Source organism: Enhydra lutris, unplaced genomic scaffold (genome assembly GCF_002288905.1).
Source record: "Enhydra lutris kenyoni isolate GAN:26980312 unplaced genomic scaffold, ASM228890v2 scaffoldscaffold12, whole genome shotgun sequence".
NCBI lineage: Eukaryota > Metazoa > Chordata > Mammalia > Carnivora > Mustelidae > Enhydra > Enhydra lutris.
This window is the reverse complement of record NW_019154096.1, coordinates 2,369,253-2,387,185: the sequence shown is the minus strand read 5'-3', so window position 1 is coordinate 2,387,185 and position 17,933 is coordinate 2,369,253. Positions and strand designations below refer to the sequence as shown.

Here is a 17,933-nt window from a genome sequence, read left to right as displayed (position 1 = left end):
GTAGGTCTACATATAATTTCTTTGCAGAAGTTTATAAATTGGGAAATGGCATAAGGGAGGCTTCTGGGATGCTGGAAATATTCTGTCTTGATATCTATCTATCTATATATATATCTATATGGAAAATTTCAACAAACTACATCATTAAGGTACTTGAAGATTCATGTACTTTGTTCTATATATGGAGTACCTCAAAAATTTTTAAAAGAAAATTATAGTGAAATATAGAAAAGCAAGAATTTGCAATAGGCACGAAGTTAGAAATAGCACAACAGACAGCATTACTATGCTCATTAGTGAGAAGGCAAATACTGCACCTGAGGAAAGGGGTCCCCATCAGAATGACACAGAATAAGACAGATGGAGGACCCATGAATCCACTGTTATTACGACAAAGTTAAAGAGCACACAACAATTCTTTCTGCACGATGTTCACAGAAATTTTTCTATGTTGAAGAGAAGTCAAACAAAGGTCAACTAGAAATTATCTTAAAGATAATCTGCCCAGTGATTTGGGATAACTGAAACATTAATGCAAAAACTTGGGCAATTTAAATGAAATAGAACTTTTAATTACTAAATTTAAGAGCACCATATATTGGATCTAATAAAATTAGAAACCAAACGGGGCTTTAAGGGATTATATCCAGAAACCATCATTTCTCAAAAAATAGACTGCTTGAAAGAACTTAAAAGCAATGCGTGTGTGTGTGTGTGTAAAGATATACACACACACATATTATTCCTCAGTTCATTCCCTGTGGCTTTTAAAGAAATGACATAATCCTTAGCTTTTCCTGCAAATGGAATTGAACCTGCAACATCTGTATGAGTACACTCAACATTTTATGACCGAAATGACCCCAACACTGTCTCACAACCTAGAGTGCACAGCACTGAAGTGGGCTTTTGTGGTTTATCAAAGCAGATGCAGGAAATGAATACAGAGATTCTGCCAGCTTCTCTCGAGTCCTACAGCCCCCAGAGAGGAGGATCTGTGGAAAGGGAGGGACCCCCCACCCCGACCCCGCACAGCTCTCCAAAAGCAGGCGCTTGAGCCGGTAGACTTCAGTTATGTGAATTCCCAGACACCAACAAAAATGGACTCGAAAAGTCCCTTTTGCCAAGTGGAGCCCTTGCCTCACTGTCTCTTCTCTGAAGCTCCCATGTCTGGAAGGCAGTCAACACGCACAATTGGAGTGAAGAGCTTTACAAAAATAAATAAGTGCAGTCAAAATGTTTTGAGTTATGACAGCTCACTCTGTCATCTATTGGCAAGAGACAAATTCGAGAGCCTGGTTCTGCTTCACCCCTCTGAAATAAAACAGGGCAGAAGCTGCCGCTTGCATTCATTTTATTTTTCCTAATAAACACTTTTGATTTTCAAAGGGGCTTTGGACCAGCACGAAGAAGTTACCATCTTTGATTTCACCGCAGATAATGCTACCGACGAAGAACCTCGAGGACCTTATCTTACCTTAGGACCTATGACGACCACACATGCAGCCGTGCAAACATGCAGTCATGCAACATAGCCGCACCCGACACAGTGCAAAACTGGCAAAGAAAACCAAGTGATGGCCATGCTCGTATTCGTTTCAAGGGTCTCCTTACCAAATAGTGAAATCCTATGCCTGACAAGAACTCCAAGTTTGCAGAATAGGCTGAAGACAAAAGAAAAAAACAAAAGAGAAAGAGGGGGAGAAGGGGGAGGGAAGGGAGAAAAGACAGGGAGAAATTAAAATAAAATTTAAAAAAAAAGAAGAAAAAAAAAGAAAAATAAACAGCTGATATATGAGCAGGAAAAAGCAACATGATGTCACGCAGAAAGAATCAATTCTCGGAGCAGAATGTGGAGTAAAGGTATTAAAGAAAGAATCTTTGAGTGCATATCTTTAACAAACATGGTTAAAAAAGCACATATTATAAGTAAAGAAACAAAAAAAAATTTGGAAGCAAAGCTAATTAATATAAAAGCCATCTATATGAACTCCACAAGAATATAACTACTCAAACACCGCAAGGAGAACAAATGTTATCTGCCCGAATGTACCACTGGAATTCTAGAATTTTTGTCATCGTTGTTATGGACATTACTTAAAACCAGAAGCATGGAGCACTGGGCGTAAAATGTTACTTGTAAGTTTCAGGATGTTTATCATTTGAACTTGTCTTCTTTTCCAGCCTTGACCACGCACCCCTTGCACACATACCAAAGCATCCAGTGAATTTGAACACAGTGAAGGGGAGACAGGATTGGAACAACTGACGAGCATTACAGATGGGATAACTTCAAGGGATCTCAGTGCTCAGGCTTGAGTTGAGTTTGTTTCTTATCTCCTCTAGACCCAGTTCAGTAGTGGGAGATTCTAAGGAAAGGTGGCTTGTATTCAGCATTCAGCATGATAGCACGGGTATGAACTCTCACATTAAACCCCAGAACCAGGGCAAGACCCGCCAGTGACCAGGCTTGCCACCAGGCCACAGTGTGGTAGGCTCCTTACAAGTCTTCTCGGGAATACCCTTCACTCACTTCCCTGCTACATGCCCTTCTACGCATCCCTCATGATCCAATACCAGACAAGTCCACTCCAACAGGCCTTTGCGAACACCTAGCTCCTTCACTACTCCCAGCCCAAGCTGAAAGAGTTCCCCTTCCAGCCTCTCCCAGGGGCCATTTGCAAATCTCTACCATGACACCTATTCTCCCGTACTCCAACTGATGATAGTTTCCCATGTCCCCACACACTCCTGAGCTCAGAGAGCACAGCCTCTGTAGAGACCTTTAGCCTTGATGATCCATTTGTACAAAGCTACCCACACCCAGCCTGACTGTCCCAATAATGATAACAGCTCTATCCTTACTGTCCCTTTCCATCTTGCCAAGCTCTCCCATGAACAGCAGTGTGCGGACATACACTTGCCAGGATTGGGGAGACACGCTATGCCATGGGGGAAAAAATGGAGTCACATGCTCGTGGCAGGACGGGAGAAAGGAGACAGAGAATCACATTGGTGATACTGACTTTCTCAACAGGAAGTTTGGCTACCATTTCTCATTTCAGTAACTATGCCAATAAGGTAAGAATGAAAATTAATTATACAGAGCATTGATTAGCTTTTCCAAGAGAACATTCATTGACAAATGTCTAAGTGAATTTGAGGTCTCGAGAAATCTTCTAGCTGTTCCAAAAGTTTTGAAAACAATGATCTGCTCAAGTAGATACTGGAATTTAAAATGGGATATCAGCCTCCTGAGCTGCTTTATGGGCTATACATTGACAAGAAAAAAAAGACAATAAACCAAAAACATCTTTCTCCAGGGGCCCTCAACCACCGAGCCTTATGCACGCTAATCCAACAAAGGTCTGTCTCCGTCTGAAGAGAGTGGTGACTTCTCAGAGCTGTACCCATTTTGGAGCCCTATATGTATACCAACCTATTTTAAGGGACCTCTTCTACACCTCGTACTGAGACTCTCTGGGATCTGCATGAAACATTTGGAGATAATGTTGAATTTATGACACTAGGATTATGTTTTAACCCAATTCGTCCAGACCTAGGACATTTTGCTGTGATGGAAAACAGAACAGCTCTGTATCCCATTCTTTTGAGATACTGAATGTCTGACAGTCTGTCCGAGAATAATGACTTCTTATAGTAAAAACTGCTTCTTAACTTTGGTTGTTCCTTATCAGTAGTCAGCATGCTACTGGAGGGAAATAAATATATGTAGAAAGCCAAATCCATCCAGAAGACAAATTATATCTTTTTTCCCTCCTGTGCCATCCACTTTCAGAGTGTAGTTTCTATATGGACTGTAAGTTTTCATTACTATAAGTTTTGGCCTATGTTTCCTCCATAAATATTTTCCATAATGCTGTTATCCCCTTTCTGTATATGCCATCACTGCTAACATTCTTAAGAATTTATAATGTATCTACACATCCTTGGCTTTTATGCCTTGCTTTGTCATTTTGCTTTTCACTTCACTGCTCTACTGAAAAGCTCCCTAGATAGTCTCAGTACCTGCCAATCAGCAAATCTCATAACAGCTTTTCAACCTCCGTCCTGAAGAGCTCTCTGTGGTACACGGCATCATCAACAATTTCAATCTGGGAAACTCTGAATCCCGTTTTACAGCAATGCATTCCCCACTCTTCTCTAAGTAATCACTCTCAGTATTCTTCAAGAACCCGCTTCTGAAAACCCTTCACATGGAATAATTCTCCAAGTTTTGCTATTCAGACCTTTTTGCTTCTCTTTCCACTCCCCCTTCCTGTTTTCAGGACCTGGAGCATCACATGGGTACAAACTCCCAATATGTCATTTCTTGCTCTGGTCTCTCCACCAACACCATACACTCATTTCCAACTTTCTGCTGGGCACCTCCAGCTGAATGACTTGCTACGACTTACATACCTCAATGATTCCCTAACCAAATTTAACATCTTCTTCTCAAAACCAGTTCTCCGGTCATTTCTTTTTGCTATTGCCACCTATATTGTTCCAACCACTCAGCATCGAAACTCCAGTGCCATGTTGACCTCCTTCTTCCTACCTTCCATAGGACTCATTGCCTCGTCCTGTGATTTTCTCTCCGTCCATGCTTCCCACATCCAGCCCCACTCTGCATGTGTATCTCCTATATTCCTGGACTTTTGCTCTCCATGGAAGCAGGTACTCAGCTGCGCTCTGGAGTTAGGAAGCACATTGTTGTACATGCCTGTTTATCCTCAACCCAGGACAGCACCTTGCACATGGCAGGCTTTCAGAAATACGTGCTGAATGCATCAGTGGTGGAACCACCTATCTGAGGAAGAAGTTCTATCTCGACAGCCTGCACTGCTATCAGTGGCCTCCTAGCTAGCGGACTCTTCTCCATCCTGCTTTTGCTGCCAGACTGCCCTGTATCCCAATGGCTTCCCAGGGCTAAAGAACCAAGTAAAAAAGACTAAGTATAAACCTTGAAAAGACACAAGGAAGAAGACGCCGTGTCCCGGCAGTCAATGTCAATCGCAGCATCCTGTAAGGAATCTACGTAACTCATATTGACCCCAAATTACGACATTCTACACTCTCCATGTTGTTATCTGCATGGAGAAAATAGCCCCCTTCTGAATCTGTGACCTGCATGTTCTTTAAGACCAATTGTGAATTATCATCATCCTGGCTTTTTCCGATCTCTAGCCTGTCCATACCCATCCAATGTGGCCTCACCTACAATCGAATCCCACAGCACTGCATGGCTCTCTTCTAGAACTGGATCTCTACTCACATACCCAGCTATTACCAGGTACACTCCCAAAATGCAGAGGCCACACCTTACCCTTTTTCACAGCCTTGACCATATAGTAAATGCTCAAATACACAATGTCTAGAGCCAAGAAGCACCTAACATCCAATGGAAACAACCCGTTCTTAAACGTGCAAGTTAGCTTAGACCCACACAGCTATGCCACTACACACAACTGTTAAAATAAAAATTAAAACGATCACTTCAGGTTCAACCTATGTATGAAGGCATGACTGCTTATCCACCATGGCAGGGCCAGTATTTTTGGTTCTATTTTGTCCTCTTTTTCTTTTAACCTATTATATTCACAGAAGTAATATTTAACTGAAGCGGTAAGAAATCATACATTTATAATTCTCAGTGATTTCATTTTAACACGTCAAACAAAATTTTTAGTTGGTTTTTGTTAGTTTCATGGTGATTTGGGTTGTTTTAAGACACATTTTTATGATTATAAAAGGTTTTTCATTTTAAAACCTTTAAAAATACACAAAACTAGTAAGAAAAAAAAATCTGCTATACTAGCCCCAAAGAAAACAATTATTAAAATCAAGTTTCTTCCCTCCCAGTATTTTTCTACACATACAAATTTAGGTTTTTAAAAACTCTGGATCTGTACTACTTAAATATATATTTTACTTTTTAAATACTCATTGTCATAAGTTATTACATATTTGCATGCTTAGTTTTAGTGACTGGGCAGCATTTTGCATGTGCCATAATTTATTATTACCTTAATTCATTTTTTCATTCCAGAATTTCTGAGCTTAAATTCTATGTTTGGTGCACAGGTGCTGTGATGAAATTAAGCTACTCCTATTAGTGTATGTCTCAGTCCTGTATACTGGAATTTGAGACAGATTTCTCTTTTGGAAACAGTAATGGGAAAAGTAGAATTTGCCAACCCTTTTTCAGGAGGTGGAGAAAAACTGAAGATGACATTATAGAAAACATTCTGGTGTCGTGTTAATAATGAAAAGGGGGTATCTCAGGCCCCAAACCACATTAACTGAGCTGGCACGGAGTAGCAATGCTCTTCCGATTTATTCTGAGGGAGAGCTGGCAAAGGAAAATTAGTTACTTCTGAGGTCAGGGAACAGTTTAAGAAAAAAACATAATGGAGATAAAACATGATACAGGAGAGAAGAAGACTAGAGTTTGCGTAATTGTATTTTTTCCTACATTCTCTGACTGCACTGTATCTTGGTGTATGTAATTGAGTGGCATCTTTATCAACAACAACTCTGGGAACAAAGCTGCTGTTACAAAAGGTGTGGGGGGGTTGGTAGTGAGGAGACTTTGCAGTATGGGCTGCAGGGCATTTAAAGGTAACTTGATGCCCTGGTACTTCTAGATCCCTAGATGTTCCCAGTCCCCTGTGGATGGTGAGCCTGTGAAATGCAGAGGGATGGGCCTCTCTCTCCTGGGGCAAGAGGAAAGAAGACCCTGCCAAAGGGAGGCAGGAGAGGGGATTCACATTGGAAAGTAGCCCCTCACTCCTCTGGGTAACAAGGTGGGTGGAAACAAAGTGCGCCAAAGTATGGATTCTCTGTTTCCTTAACTATATAATCACTTTCACCAACTTCAGAGGAAGATCATTATTTGAAGATGTTTGGGGTTAATTTTAACCTAGTTGCAATCTTACATCACATGACATCACAGATCATTAAAGTCAAGTTCAAATCCAAGGAAAGCTTGTATTCTTTGTCTAGGTTACTCACTTTCATAGAAATTTGTTTTGAAACATAATCTAAAACCTGGGTGTGGACTCCTGTGCAATTTGATAATCCAGAAATAGATCTGCTGAGTAATTGACTCTCACGAGTACTAAATTTTGGCAGAATTTTGAAAAAATCAGACTCAAAATACCTAGCAGAACTACAAATCAATCTGCAAGGAGCACTTGGGGTTCAAAGAGAAAAGAGAAAGCCTTGCTAAGATGCCAGCTTGAGTGGTATGAGGGGAAATCTTTGGCAAATATGTATTTTCATGTCATTTTCTTCCACAAATGGTCGTTATTTTCAAACAAACATTGGAAAAGATAATTTCGGTAAATGGGGTTTTGGCCTCCAGAAAAATCCCTGTATTTTTCAAAATTTGGGCAAAAATAATAGATTCGGAGAAATTTTAAAGGAGGTAACGTGAAAAGCACCACTGATATCAAATACTAATCCAGTGTTGTCTATACTCGTGGATTCTGTACTGGGTGCCTTATTCCTTCTATTCTGCGTTCTATTTAGTAGCAAAATAGAGGAAGACTCAACATTTAAAACACACACATTAACTTGCAGAGAGCATCCTCCTCAGAGTGTTTGATTCCAAAGGGCACCAGGGGTCAGGAAGCTGGGGGCAGGAGTGGGGTGCCATGGGGAGTGAGGGGAGTGGGGGGGAGGGCACCCCATGTGTTCCCATTTCAAGGTCCCCTGTGGCTCTTTCCCCAATGCAAATACATTTCACTCAACAAGAGTCTTTATTTTATGGAGCTGTTTACCTAGTCACCATTTCTTTCTCCTTGTTTGATGCTTGTCCTCCAGAACAAAGAGGTCGGCTTGCTGCAGACAAGAAGTATAAACGATGGTTTTTGAAATACTGATCGATTAAAGGAAGAACAACCTGAAAGAAAGGAAAAGAGAACAGATCTACACAGTGGGCTGAGGCTCTGGAGCAGCCAGAGTTCCATCCACCCTCTGCAGGATCCCACTGTCTAGAGCCACACTCGTTGTGAGTATAATCCCAGGGATGTAGTCTGACCCATGTAAGTGAATGAATCCAAGATGGAGAACCTGCAATGCTTTGTCTCCTTCCCTTCCTGGCTGAGAGAAAGTCGATGAATGAGCCAGGCCAAGAGCAGATTATTGATACATTCTTATTAAATGGAATGAATACTAAAAATTGATATAGTTGATAGAGAAACAGTTTATCCTCTCTCATCTGCAGCTTCCCCATCTGCAAAATGAGGAAGACGAAAGTCCCAAAATAAAGATTATATAATAAAGCTTCTTATAATGTAAAGCTTGTAAATTTTATAATTTATAAATGGACAAATGCTTTTCCTCTTTATAAAAGAAATGCTCATACATTTTTAAATCATTACAACCATCGCATATTAAGAAGTAGGTATTTTTCTTCTCTGTCATTTGATAAAAGCCCCCCAAAAGGGGAGCTTTGAATTAGACTCCACAGAGATGGAAGTGATCTGAGAATAATGGCATGAAGAACAGAGAGTTAAAGTATGACCAAGTATCCTCGCAACAAATTTATCCGACATGATTCAGAAGCACTTATTTCTGTGCCAGAGAATATTTACTTGTAGAATTCATATTTGTAGACCAGTACACTCTGGAAATAGGCAAAGATCTAGAGAGTATATTTTGTAAACAAACATACTGAAGCAAAAACAAAATGGACTGTATACTGTACTTTAGCGAAGAACTTGATTTCTTGTTCATAAGGGAAATGTTCTCCTTTGCTTCTGCTGCCACCATCTGTAGACAGTAAGAGTTGTTAGGAACATGCCTGACTTCAAACATTACAAGATACTCACCTAAAATGCAACATTTAGAACACACTGCTCCATGTGTTATCCCGGTAAACCAAACACAGAAAGGCATCCAAAATATCAAGGCTAACTTCACCCAGCAGGATAATAATTTTCCAAAAGGATTAAAAAAACTATCCAAACCCAAATAAAAAATTCATTGAGGCTAGCCCATACATGGGGTTAAAAGAGCACATACGCTGGTTTAGCGTTACAATCTTCATGACACACGTGTAGGGGACAAGTGGAAAAAAGTAAAAATCCCACGTCTTCTCTCAGTAGGAAAGAAGCTCACGGCAGTGAGCAGAGAGAGTAGAAACTAAGGAAACAAAATTGGTGACATTTTAACCCTGGCCCCTAGTAAAGGGAGTTACTTCTTGCTGTGACCGATACTATACCAGTTAAAAAGCTACAGGAAGGGGCATCTGGGTGGCTCAGTGGGTTAAGCCTCTGCCTTCGGCTCAGGTCATGATCCCAGGGTCCTGGGATCGAGCCCCGCGTCGGGCTCTCTGCTCAGCGGAGAGCCTGCTTCCTCCTCTCTCTCTCTCTGCCTGCTTGTCTGCCTACTTGTGATTTCTGTCTGTCAAATAAATTTAAAAAAAAATCTTTAAAAAAAAATAAAAATAAAAAGCTACAGGAAGCCAGCCTGGGATGGGAGGGAGGATCACGACCATAATATTAGATGGGAAAATTAACATGCTGCTCAGAAAGAAGGAAGTTCACTTATGTCACTAGATAATTTCCATAAGCAAAGCAAAGACATCCCAGTTTTCCCCAGGGTTTAGAAAATGATTTTGAGGTTAAGAACTGATTGACCTCATGAATTTAGCTTGAAGTGGCCTTTTGCACCTTCTTCATGCATACAGAAGAGGGTTCCTGCATACAGAAGAGGTAACAACAGGTATAATAACCAAGATGATACGCAGATCACACCGGAGAGCAAAAGATTTCAAAAATTGAATATAAAGTTTTAGTAAAATTTATAAGCAGAGCTTCCTTATTTTATAAGTATCAAACTGACTTCTGCTAGAAAAAGTTATTTGGTAAATAGAAATAAAAGCAATTTGAGATATGGTTCATTAAATCTGAGACAGGAGTTGGGGAAAAGTCTTAGGAAATTTAGGTAATATTTTCTAATACCAGAATAATGCTCTTCCCATGAATAAGTAAAAGAAAACTATGCCTTTTTTATATTCACAGATTTCATTTTTTTTTTTAAAGATTTTATTTATTTATTTGACAGACAGAGATCACAAGTAGGCAGAGAGGCAGGCAGAGAGAGAGGAAGGGAAGCAGGCTCCCCGCCGAGCAGAGAGCCGGATGCGGGGCTCGATCCCAGGACCCTGGGATCATGACCCGAGCTGAAGGCAGAGGCCTTAACCCACTGAGCCACCCAGGCGCCCCAGATTTCATTTTTGTATGCTTTTAAATTCAATCTCTCTCAAGAATATTACATAAAATGGCTGGATCCATTTAAGGGGCTTTCCCATATAAACTATGTCAAGACAGTTTTGCACATAGCTAAAGATGCTAGCATTTCAAGAACTAAGTAGGAAACATCTTTCCTTCTTATATTATAAATTTTAACAAAAATGCTAATATGCAAACTCCTGATGGAGAGAATATGATCTAGATATAATAAAAAAATCAGAAAAAGGGATATGTGCATTCTTACTATGGCCATCAGCCTCAGATATGTTGCAAAGGCAGTAAATTTAAAGATAAAAGAAGGCATGATAGAAGTTTCATTTGCAGTGACAATGAAAAATTAAAATTAAAATAAATGTAAACAATCCCAATTCTGCTCTTCTAACAGAGTTCTTGGTCATAGCCAACTGTAAAAGGAACATGTGGAAAAAAAAAAAAAAAAAGCCCTGAATTTCTTGGGATCTACATTGAGCTAGCCTCACTTTTTCCCCAGCACTAGGTTTAGGAGACCCTCTACCCTGTGGAAAGAAAGAAATGCACTAAGTGGGTGAATTTGCAGCCAGGGTCTCACCACTCCCTCTGCACAAACACTGGCTTATTCAGAAACTTGAATACAATGTGGATAAAGCCCAAACACATTTACCCATCACATTTTTGTTTCTGTTATCCATGCAGGGTTAAAAAAAAAAAAAAGTTTTCCTTACTACCCTGATTTTGCTTTCCTTCTTCCCTCTTGACAAAAAGAAGACCGAATTTGAGTTGCTACTCATATCAGATACTTTTCAATGTGCTTGAGAAATTTCAGTATTTAGCTATATGCACAAAGACTTCCAAAATTCATCATGGCCTCATTTTTTAAAAAATCAAATTTCATTAATTGAGACAAATTTTCTACTTTTCAGGGTGACTCATAAATTGTATTTTTTAAAAATTATTGCATGAGCTACAGAGAGATTACATATTATAAGTTAGTTTGCACAGTTGGCTTTTGTGAAAAAGATAGTTAAGAAATCCAAAGTACAGGGGCGCCTGGGTGGCTCAGTGGGTTAAAGCCTCTGCCTTCGGCTTGGGTCATGATCCCAGGGTCCTGGGATCAAGCCCCGCATCAGGCTCTCTGCTCAGCAGGGGGCCCGCTTCCACCTCTCTCTCTCTGCCTGCCTCTCTGACTACTTGTGATCTCTGTCTGTCAAATAAATAAACAAAATCTTTAAAGAAATCCAAAGTACAGCACTTGGCTAAAGATAAGGAGCAGGCTGAGAAATTAGGAGGCTCTTTAAAAGAACAGTATTCGACTGGAAAATCTTTCATCCCATTAGGGATGATCAGGAGACAAGGAACAAGAAAATACCAAAGCTCGAATTTCGATGAACTTTAATCTGACGTGCCAAAAACGAAGTCCTAAATCCTAAGAAAACAGTAGCAAAAAGATTCCTTGGTCAGGATGGGTTTGTGGAGGATATATTTATTGCTAAAGGATCTAGGACTATGGGCCCTGAGGAGAAGTACTGAAAAGCAGAAAGAATGAGGATTAAAAAAAACAAAAATAAAAATAGAAAAAAAAAAAAAACATGAAAAATAAAATAAAAAGATAATTACCAGAACACACTGGTTTTTCCAAAGGAGCCATCTTAATCCTTAATCCTTCTACCTTAATACCAACCAGGGGCTAGAAAGTGATCTGACATGAAGCTCAGTAATTAACAACTCAAATTTTAAGTCAGTAGTGCAGAGGACAATCCTGAAATAAGATGTGAGAGGAGGCTGCATTGAAAATCCGTTCTGAATCTAAGACAAAAACAAGGAGTTCCCAAGGTGCCTGGGTGGCTTAGTCAGTTAAGCATCTGCCTTTGGCTCAGGCCATGATCCCGGGGTCCTGGGATCAAGTCCTGTGTCAGGCTCCCTGCTCAGTGGGGAGTCTGCTTCTTCCTCTTCCTCTGCCCCTCCTCCCACTCATGTTCCAACCCCCTCTCTCTAATAAATAAATAAACTCTTTAAAAAGATTAAAAAAATGAAACAAGGAATTCTCTTCATACTTTGGGAGCATGGGGCCACATGGGGAGGAGGTCTTCCATTTTACTTTGACAGGATAGCAAAGTGCTCTGCATCGCAGACACTCTACCATGTGTGTCCCTATAAAGGTTAACTTAAGGCCTTCACATTGCCTAGAAAGTTTGGGGATCCACAGTTTCAGTTTTTTCAAGAGCATGGCCATTAATTTCATAAGGAACGATTTAGCTGTATCTTCAATTCTGATGTCCATCCACAGTGTTTTTCAAAAATTAAAAAAAAAAATCAATGCCAATAAACAGTATGAGGAGAAAAGAATGGTATGTTCATTTTGTTTTTTTTTTTTTAAGGTTTCTAAATTTACCGATCCCTAAGAACGTGTTTGCCTACTGACTGTTAGACTCTGTTTAGTAATAGGATGGGTAGACAGCGTTTATACTGCCTGGGAACAGACCAAAAAACAGTCTGGCAGTCTGCCGTCCGAGCCCCTGATGTTGTCAACACGAAGAGTAACAGACACCCGACTGTTAGTAACGGGACGACGGTACCTACCAAACTCCAGGATATACTGATGGGCTTCATCTACATAGCGAATGAGTTGCTGAAGGAAGCTATAGGCAAATCGTTTCTCAATGGACGGTGTGTCCAATTCCAGGTCCTTGAATCCCCTAGGGTAGCAAAAATAAAATACGGAAATTAGTTCCTACAAAGACTATTGGGAGGTACCATTTTGCTTAAAATGTACATATGGAATATATAAAAAATGGAAAATGATCTAATATCCCTGCAGCTATAGGCAAAAGTGAGAATCAATTTATAAGGAATACTTCGCATCTGATAAAAAAAAAACAACTCTAGAGTATAACTCTATTATTATGCAAAAAAAGTTGCTTTTAGATAAACAGAGGGTCATTTTTGTCAAAAATTTGTGCCTAAAAGATGGATGGGATTTCACCTAAGGCGTGAAAGGAACCAATCAAGTGGCCAAGAGCCAAGGACATTAATGTTTCCAATGTGTTTATTTTGGAGATACTAAATAGTAGCTGTAAGGTTTAAACAGATCACAGAATCATTTTCAGCATTAAATCTGACGGGGACAGTTAAACACTCAGTCTTCGTAACAAGAACGCTTAATGGTAGGTATGCTTTTACCTGGATACGGCATAGCCATTGATCTGCAAGAACTTGAGGATGTCCTGTGCTTTTTCCCTATCCTTGGCCTTCTCTTTGGCTGTCAGTGTATCGTAGGGTACCAGCAGGGGATGGTTTCCACCTCCTGAGAGCATGCCCAGACAAGAACACAGCATTGCAATTAGAAAATACTCCAAAATGTGATAGGACCAGGGTACAGGACTTCTGATATCTTCCTATTAGACACGGAGTATATACAGGTTGTATAAGGCTCTTGCCTTTCCAGTGCCTTTAATGCTCTGATTTAGGAAATCCACTCAAAAAAGGACTGCACATATGCCTTCTAAGAGGCAATTAAAATATGGACACGAGGCATTTGTGATATCACGTGTTGATGACATGTGCAATCACAGGGGAAGGGAAAAGCAGCCACATTCCCCTCTCCATCCAAATGAATTCTGGATGTGGAGTGTGTAAACACACCAAAACATACATAGCGTGAGCTAGTGAAATTACAAGGCATGTTTCAAGGGATAGGCTTCATTTCCCACCCCTGAGAGACAGAACAGAAAAAAAAAAAGTCTTAAATATGGAATTTTTAGTACACCTCCCCGATCAAGCAGTATTTTAAAGTCACACATTCCACACAAAACCTATACTTATCTACTAATTTTAAAGATAATCTCTCTTAAATATCTCCCAAAAGCAGCATACACACTTGACTGATTAAAAATTCTGACAAGCATCTAGGTTTCTAGTTTACCTATTTTAGTAAAAAATACAAAAGAGCATTCCTTTTAGATTTAGAAAATATTGAAACTTTTTAAGAATTAATAATGAAAAATGTCTCTATAAAATTACAGATTTTGTAAAAATTTTTGTAAGGTTTATGAACGTTTCAGAAATCGCAGGGTAATTCCAGATACAAAGATCTGATGAGCGGTGTGCCCCAGATATAACATTTATAAAACACATAAGGAAATGTATTTTCAATGGGATGCTGAAATTTCCTGAAACCAAGCTGCTAATGGGAATCCCAGAAAAAAATACTTAAATATTTGGCTTGAATTGTGGGGACAACGTAAAGCCCATTAGATCAGCGTCCAATATGATGTGGCCAGAAGTCACTTACACAATCATAAACAATGAATTTGCCCCACACATGAAAGAAGCCATCAAAAACGCAAAGGAATCACGCACTGAGCTTTCTCACCAATAGGGGGCAGTATACTATCATAAATGCAAAGGGACAGGCCTCCGCTAACCCAGGAACACTACGTATATTAAGAATCTGTCATTTATTTTATAGTTTGGTAGGAACAATATTGACTATAATGCAATTGTCAGAAAACAACAGAAATCAGCATTCGGTGAACAGCAAGAAGGCTATAGAATATGTTATTAAGCACACTGAAAACAGATTTGACTTCTACTGTAATCAAAGATGTAACGGGATGTTTTACGGAAAAAAAGTATAAATCAAGCATCTAATTTAATCATCCTGTAATCATCTCCTATTTTGAACTCCACTAATTCATTTAGTCCTTTATTCCCAGAAAATTTTATTAATTTGGCAACCACAATGATTTGGGGGTCAGATACCTGTACCAGATACTCAAGGAGGGAGAGGGAGAGGGTGGGAGAGAAAATAAAAAGCCCAGGATGGTTTGGAAACTAGAGTGCGCAGCTTCTGAGTGGACTTTTTTAGGTGACTAGGTGTGTGACAGATTGTAAATGATCTTCTGTTTCTAGTTGCCTCCTTGTTCCTGACTTCCTGTGCTTCTCTCCTGTTCTTTCCTCCGTCCCTCCCCTCCTCCCTTTCCTCCCCCCCCCCCACACACACACACACACACACACACACACACACACACCCACAGGCGCTAAGACATAGGGACCGAGACAGGCACCTCCTCCATGCCAACCCAGATCTCAGAAGAGAAGCAGCATGGTCAGGATACAGGTTGGGGTCAAAGTCCCCAGAGGAGAGAACAAATTTGAGAAAAGACTCAAGTCATTTCTTTCCTAAAGCTGTTTACAGCCTCAGCTTATCTTCTTTCCAAGACTCATCTCTCACCTTTGTTATTCTTAACAACTTAAAGCCAAGACCTAGCACTGTATATTCCAACACCTTTTCTCCTGGTCTGCTGTTTTGGTCCTCAACCACTCACTTTCTTCTTCAAAGGGGGAAGATTACGAGGAGTAAGAAGAACGATGAAAGGTTCTGTGGACTCGTATCACCACCTTGCCCCGTAGCCTGGCGCACGCAGGCCTGTCTCCCAGCCATGCAGTCTGAATCTGGACCAGTGCCAGCTGCCCACTGCGGTCTAGGTGTCTCGCTTACAGGTGGATTGCTCTTAAAACTCCACTGACTGTGGGATCCCTAAGAGCTGGCTCAGAAACTGACCAAGCCATAGTGGTTGAAAGCTACTTGGGAAAAAAAGAGAACGTATTTTTGTCATGTCATCTGCCCGCATGAAAAATAGGAATTTTGTTGATTAGTCACTTGGATGATGTCTCTTCAAGAATCCCACTAAGCAAAACTCTATGCCGCTGTGAATCAGTCGTCCATCCATCCATCCGTCAGCCAACCAAACGTCTGGCCACTCATTTAACAAACATTCATGGAAGGCTTCTAGAAAAACAGGCCTAGCCCTGAGTCAAATTTTGCAACAGGCAATTGTGGTGTAAGGAATCCTCTCTGTTCATTTCCATGACTGATTTTAATTTGTGCTATTCTGTTTTCTACTATCTGATGCCGGGTCCCAACCTACAACATCACTTAGTTTTAGCCCTGAAAATACCCTGCCCTTCAAAACTATCTCCCATATATTTTTAGACAGAATTTTTTGATGCCTAGAACTGTACAGTAAATATGACAAAGGTAACAGAATGTGTGGTCCTGACCTGGAGACAGTTACATTCTCAGTGAGGGAAAGAAATCCATGTAGGAAGCAATGAGAGGTGTGCACGTGCACACACACAAACATGTTCATAGACCAATACAGAATAAATAACGATGAGAGAGATCATCAGTGTAGGATACACTAAATTGAAGAATTTATGCAAATAAATTAAAAAAAGACTTAAGAAAATGATTAAGAATATTTAGTCACTTTAGTATTTAAGAAAAACAGCAGAAAAGAAAAGTAAAAGCATGTAAGGGACAAGAGCATGACTGTACTGGGCCCAGCAGAGGGGGTGACTAGAAGTGGGAAGGCACGATGTGAGAAAAATATTTGAGTTAGGGATAGAAGTCAGGGAGCGAGGTCTAAGAAATGCACAGAATACCTCGAATGTTAGAATGAGAACAGGTATCTACAAGCTAACACGGGCCTGAGAGAGCCATTGGAATTCTGAGACATGAAGAAAGGTGCACTCGCAGTCAGGTAATTACGGAATTTCCACCCAAAACTGTTACAGGCGTGTTTGAACTATTCTTTTTTTTTTTTTTTAAGATTTTATTTTTTTGACAGAGAGAGAGATCACAAGTAGAGAGAGAGAGAGAGGAGGAAGCAGGCTCCATGCTTAGCAGAGAGCCCGATGCGGGACTCGATCCCAGGACTCTGAGAGCATGACCTGAGCCAAAGGCAGAGGCTTAACCCACTGAGCCACCCAGGCAGCCCGTGTTTGAACTATTCTAAGAAAACAAATGTATAGGAAGTTCTCATTCTAAAAAGACCGTTCTATCCATTTCAGAGACTCACATAGTCGCACTCTGTTTTTTAATCAGGATTTTTAGAAAATATTACCTTTGGATTCCAGCTCCATTTTCTTTTTCTTTGCCCATATATTGTGGTAGTTTTCAGCCATCATTTCTGCCATAGCCTTAAGTGAACAAAATATTTAGCAAATAAGTTACAGTTTAAGGAGTAGAAATAGAGAAATTTGCTTGCCAATAGGTAATATCGTAACATACTTTAATAAATCATAGTGTGTCAGTGCTAAAATACCTTTAAAAGATCATCGAACACAACTCTTTTTTTAAAGATTTTTTAAAAAAGATTTTATTCATTTATTTGACAGAGAGACAGCAAGAGAGGGAATACAAGCAGGGGGAGTGAGAGAGGGAGAAGCAGGCTTCCTGCTGAGCAGGGAGCCCGATGCGGGGCTCAATCCCAGAACCCTGGGATCATGACCCGAGCCAAAAGCAGACCCTTAATGACTGAGCCACCCAGGCACCCTGAATACAACTCCTAGTTGGAATCTGAATCCCAAATAATTCTACCAGCCTGTGAAATCATGCAGCAGTAAATAGCAGAGGTGATCTGATGGGACTGATTCTTTTATTTGTAATATTCAAGGACACAGGTTTTATTAATCAAATAATGAAATTTCAAATTAGCTGCGAACTTTAACAAAAAAAACTATTTATTTGCATGTTCTTACTGTAATCTCCAAAGCTTTAAAAGACGATCTAAACTTTAAACAGTGAATGCAAAGAACCTAGAGGGACATTCTAGATTCCACATCTGTCCCAAACTTCAGGAGAGATCAGAGACCTTAGACAAACCACATTAACCTTTCTGTGGACTT

At 40.1% G+C, this 17,933-nt stretch overlaps 1 protein-coding gene across 1 annotated transcript in view; it reads right to left on the bottom strand.

Moving 5' to 3' along the window:
• The window catches only part of LOC111144745 (ryanodine receptor 2), a 549,385-nt gene that overhangs the window by 145,784 nt on the left and 385,668 nt on the right, over positions 1–17,933 (bottom strand). The window contains 6 exon segments of the mRNA XM_022499183.1: positions 1,615–1,664; positions 7,788–7,909; positions 8,717–8,781; positions 12,822–12,937; positions 13,422–13,545; positions 17,150–17,225. Coding sequence (XP_022354891.1) covers positions 1,615–1,664; positions 7,788–7,909; positions 8,717–8,781; positions 12,822–12,937; positions 13,422–13,545; positions 17,150–17,225 — 553 coding nt within the window.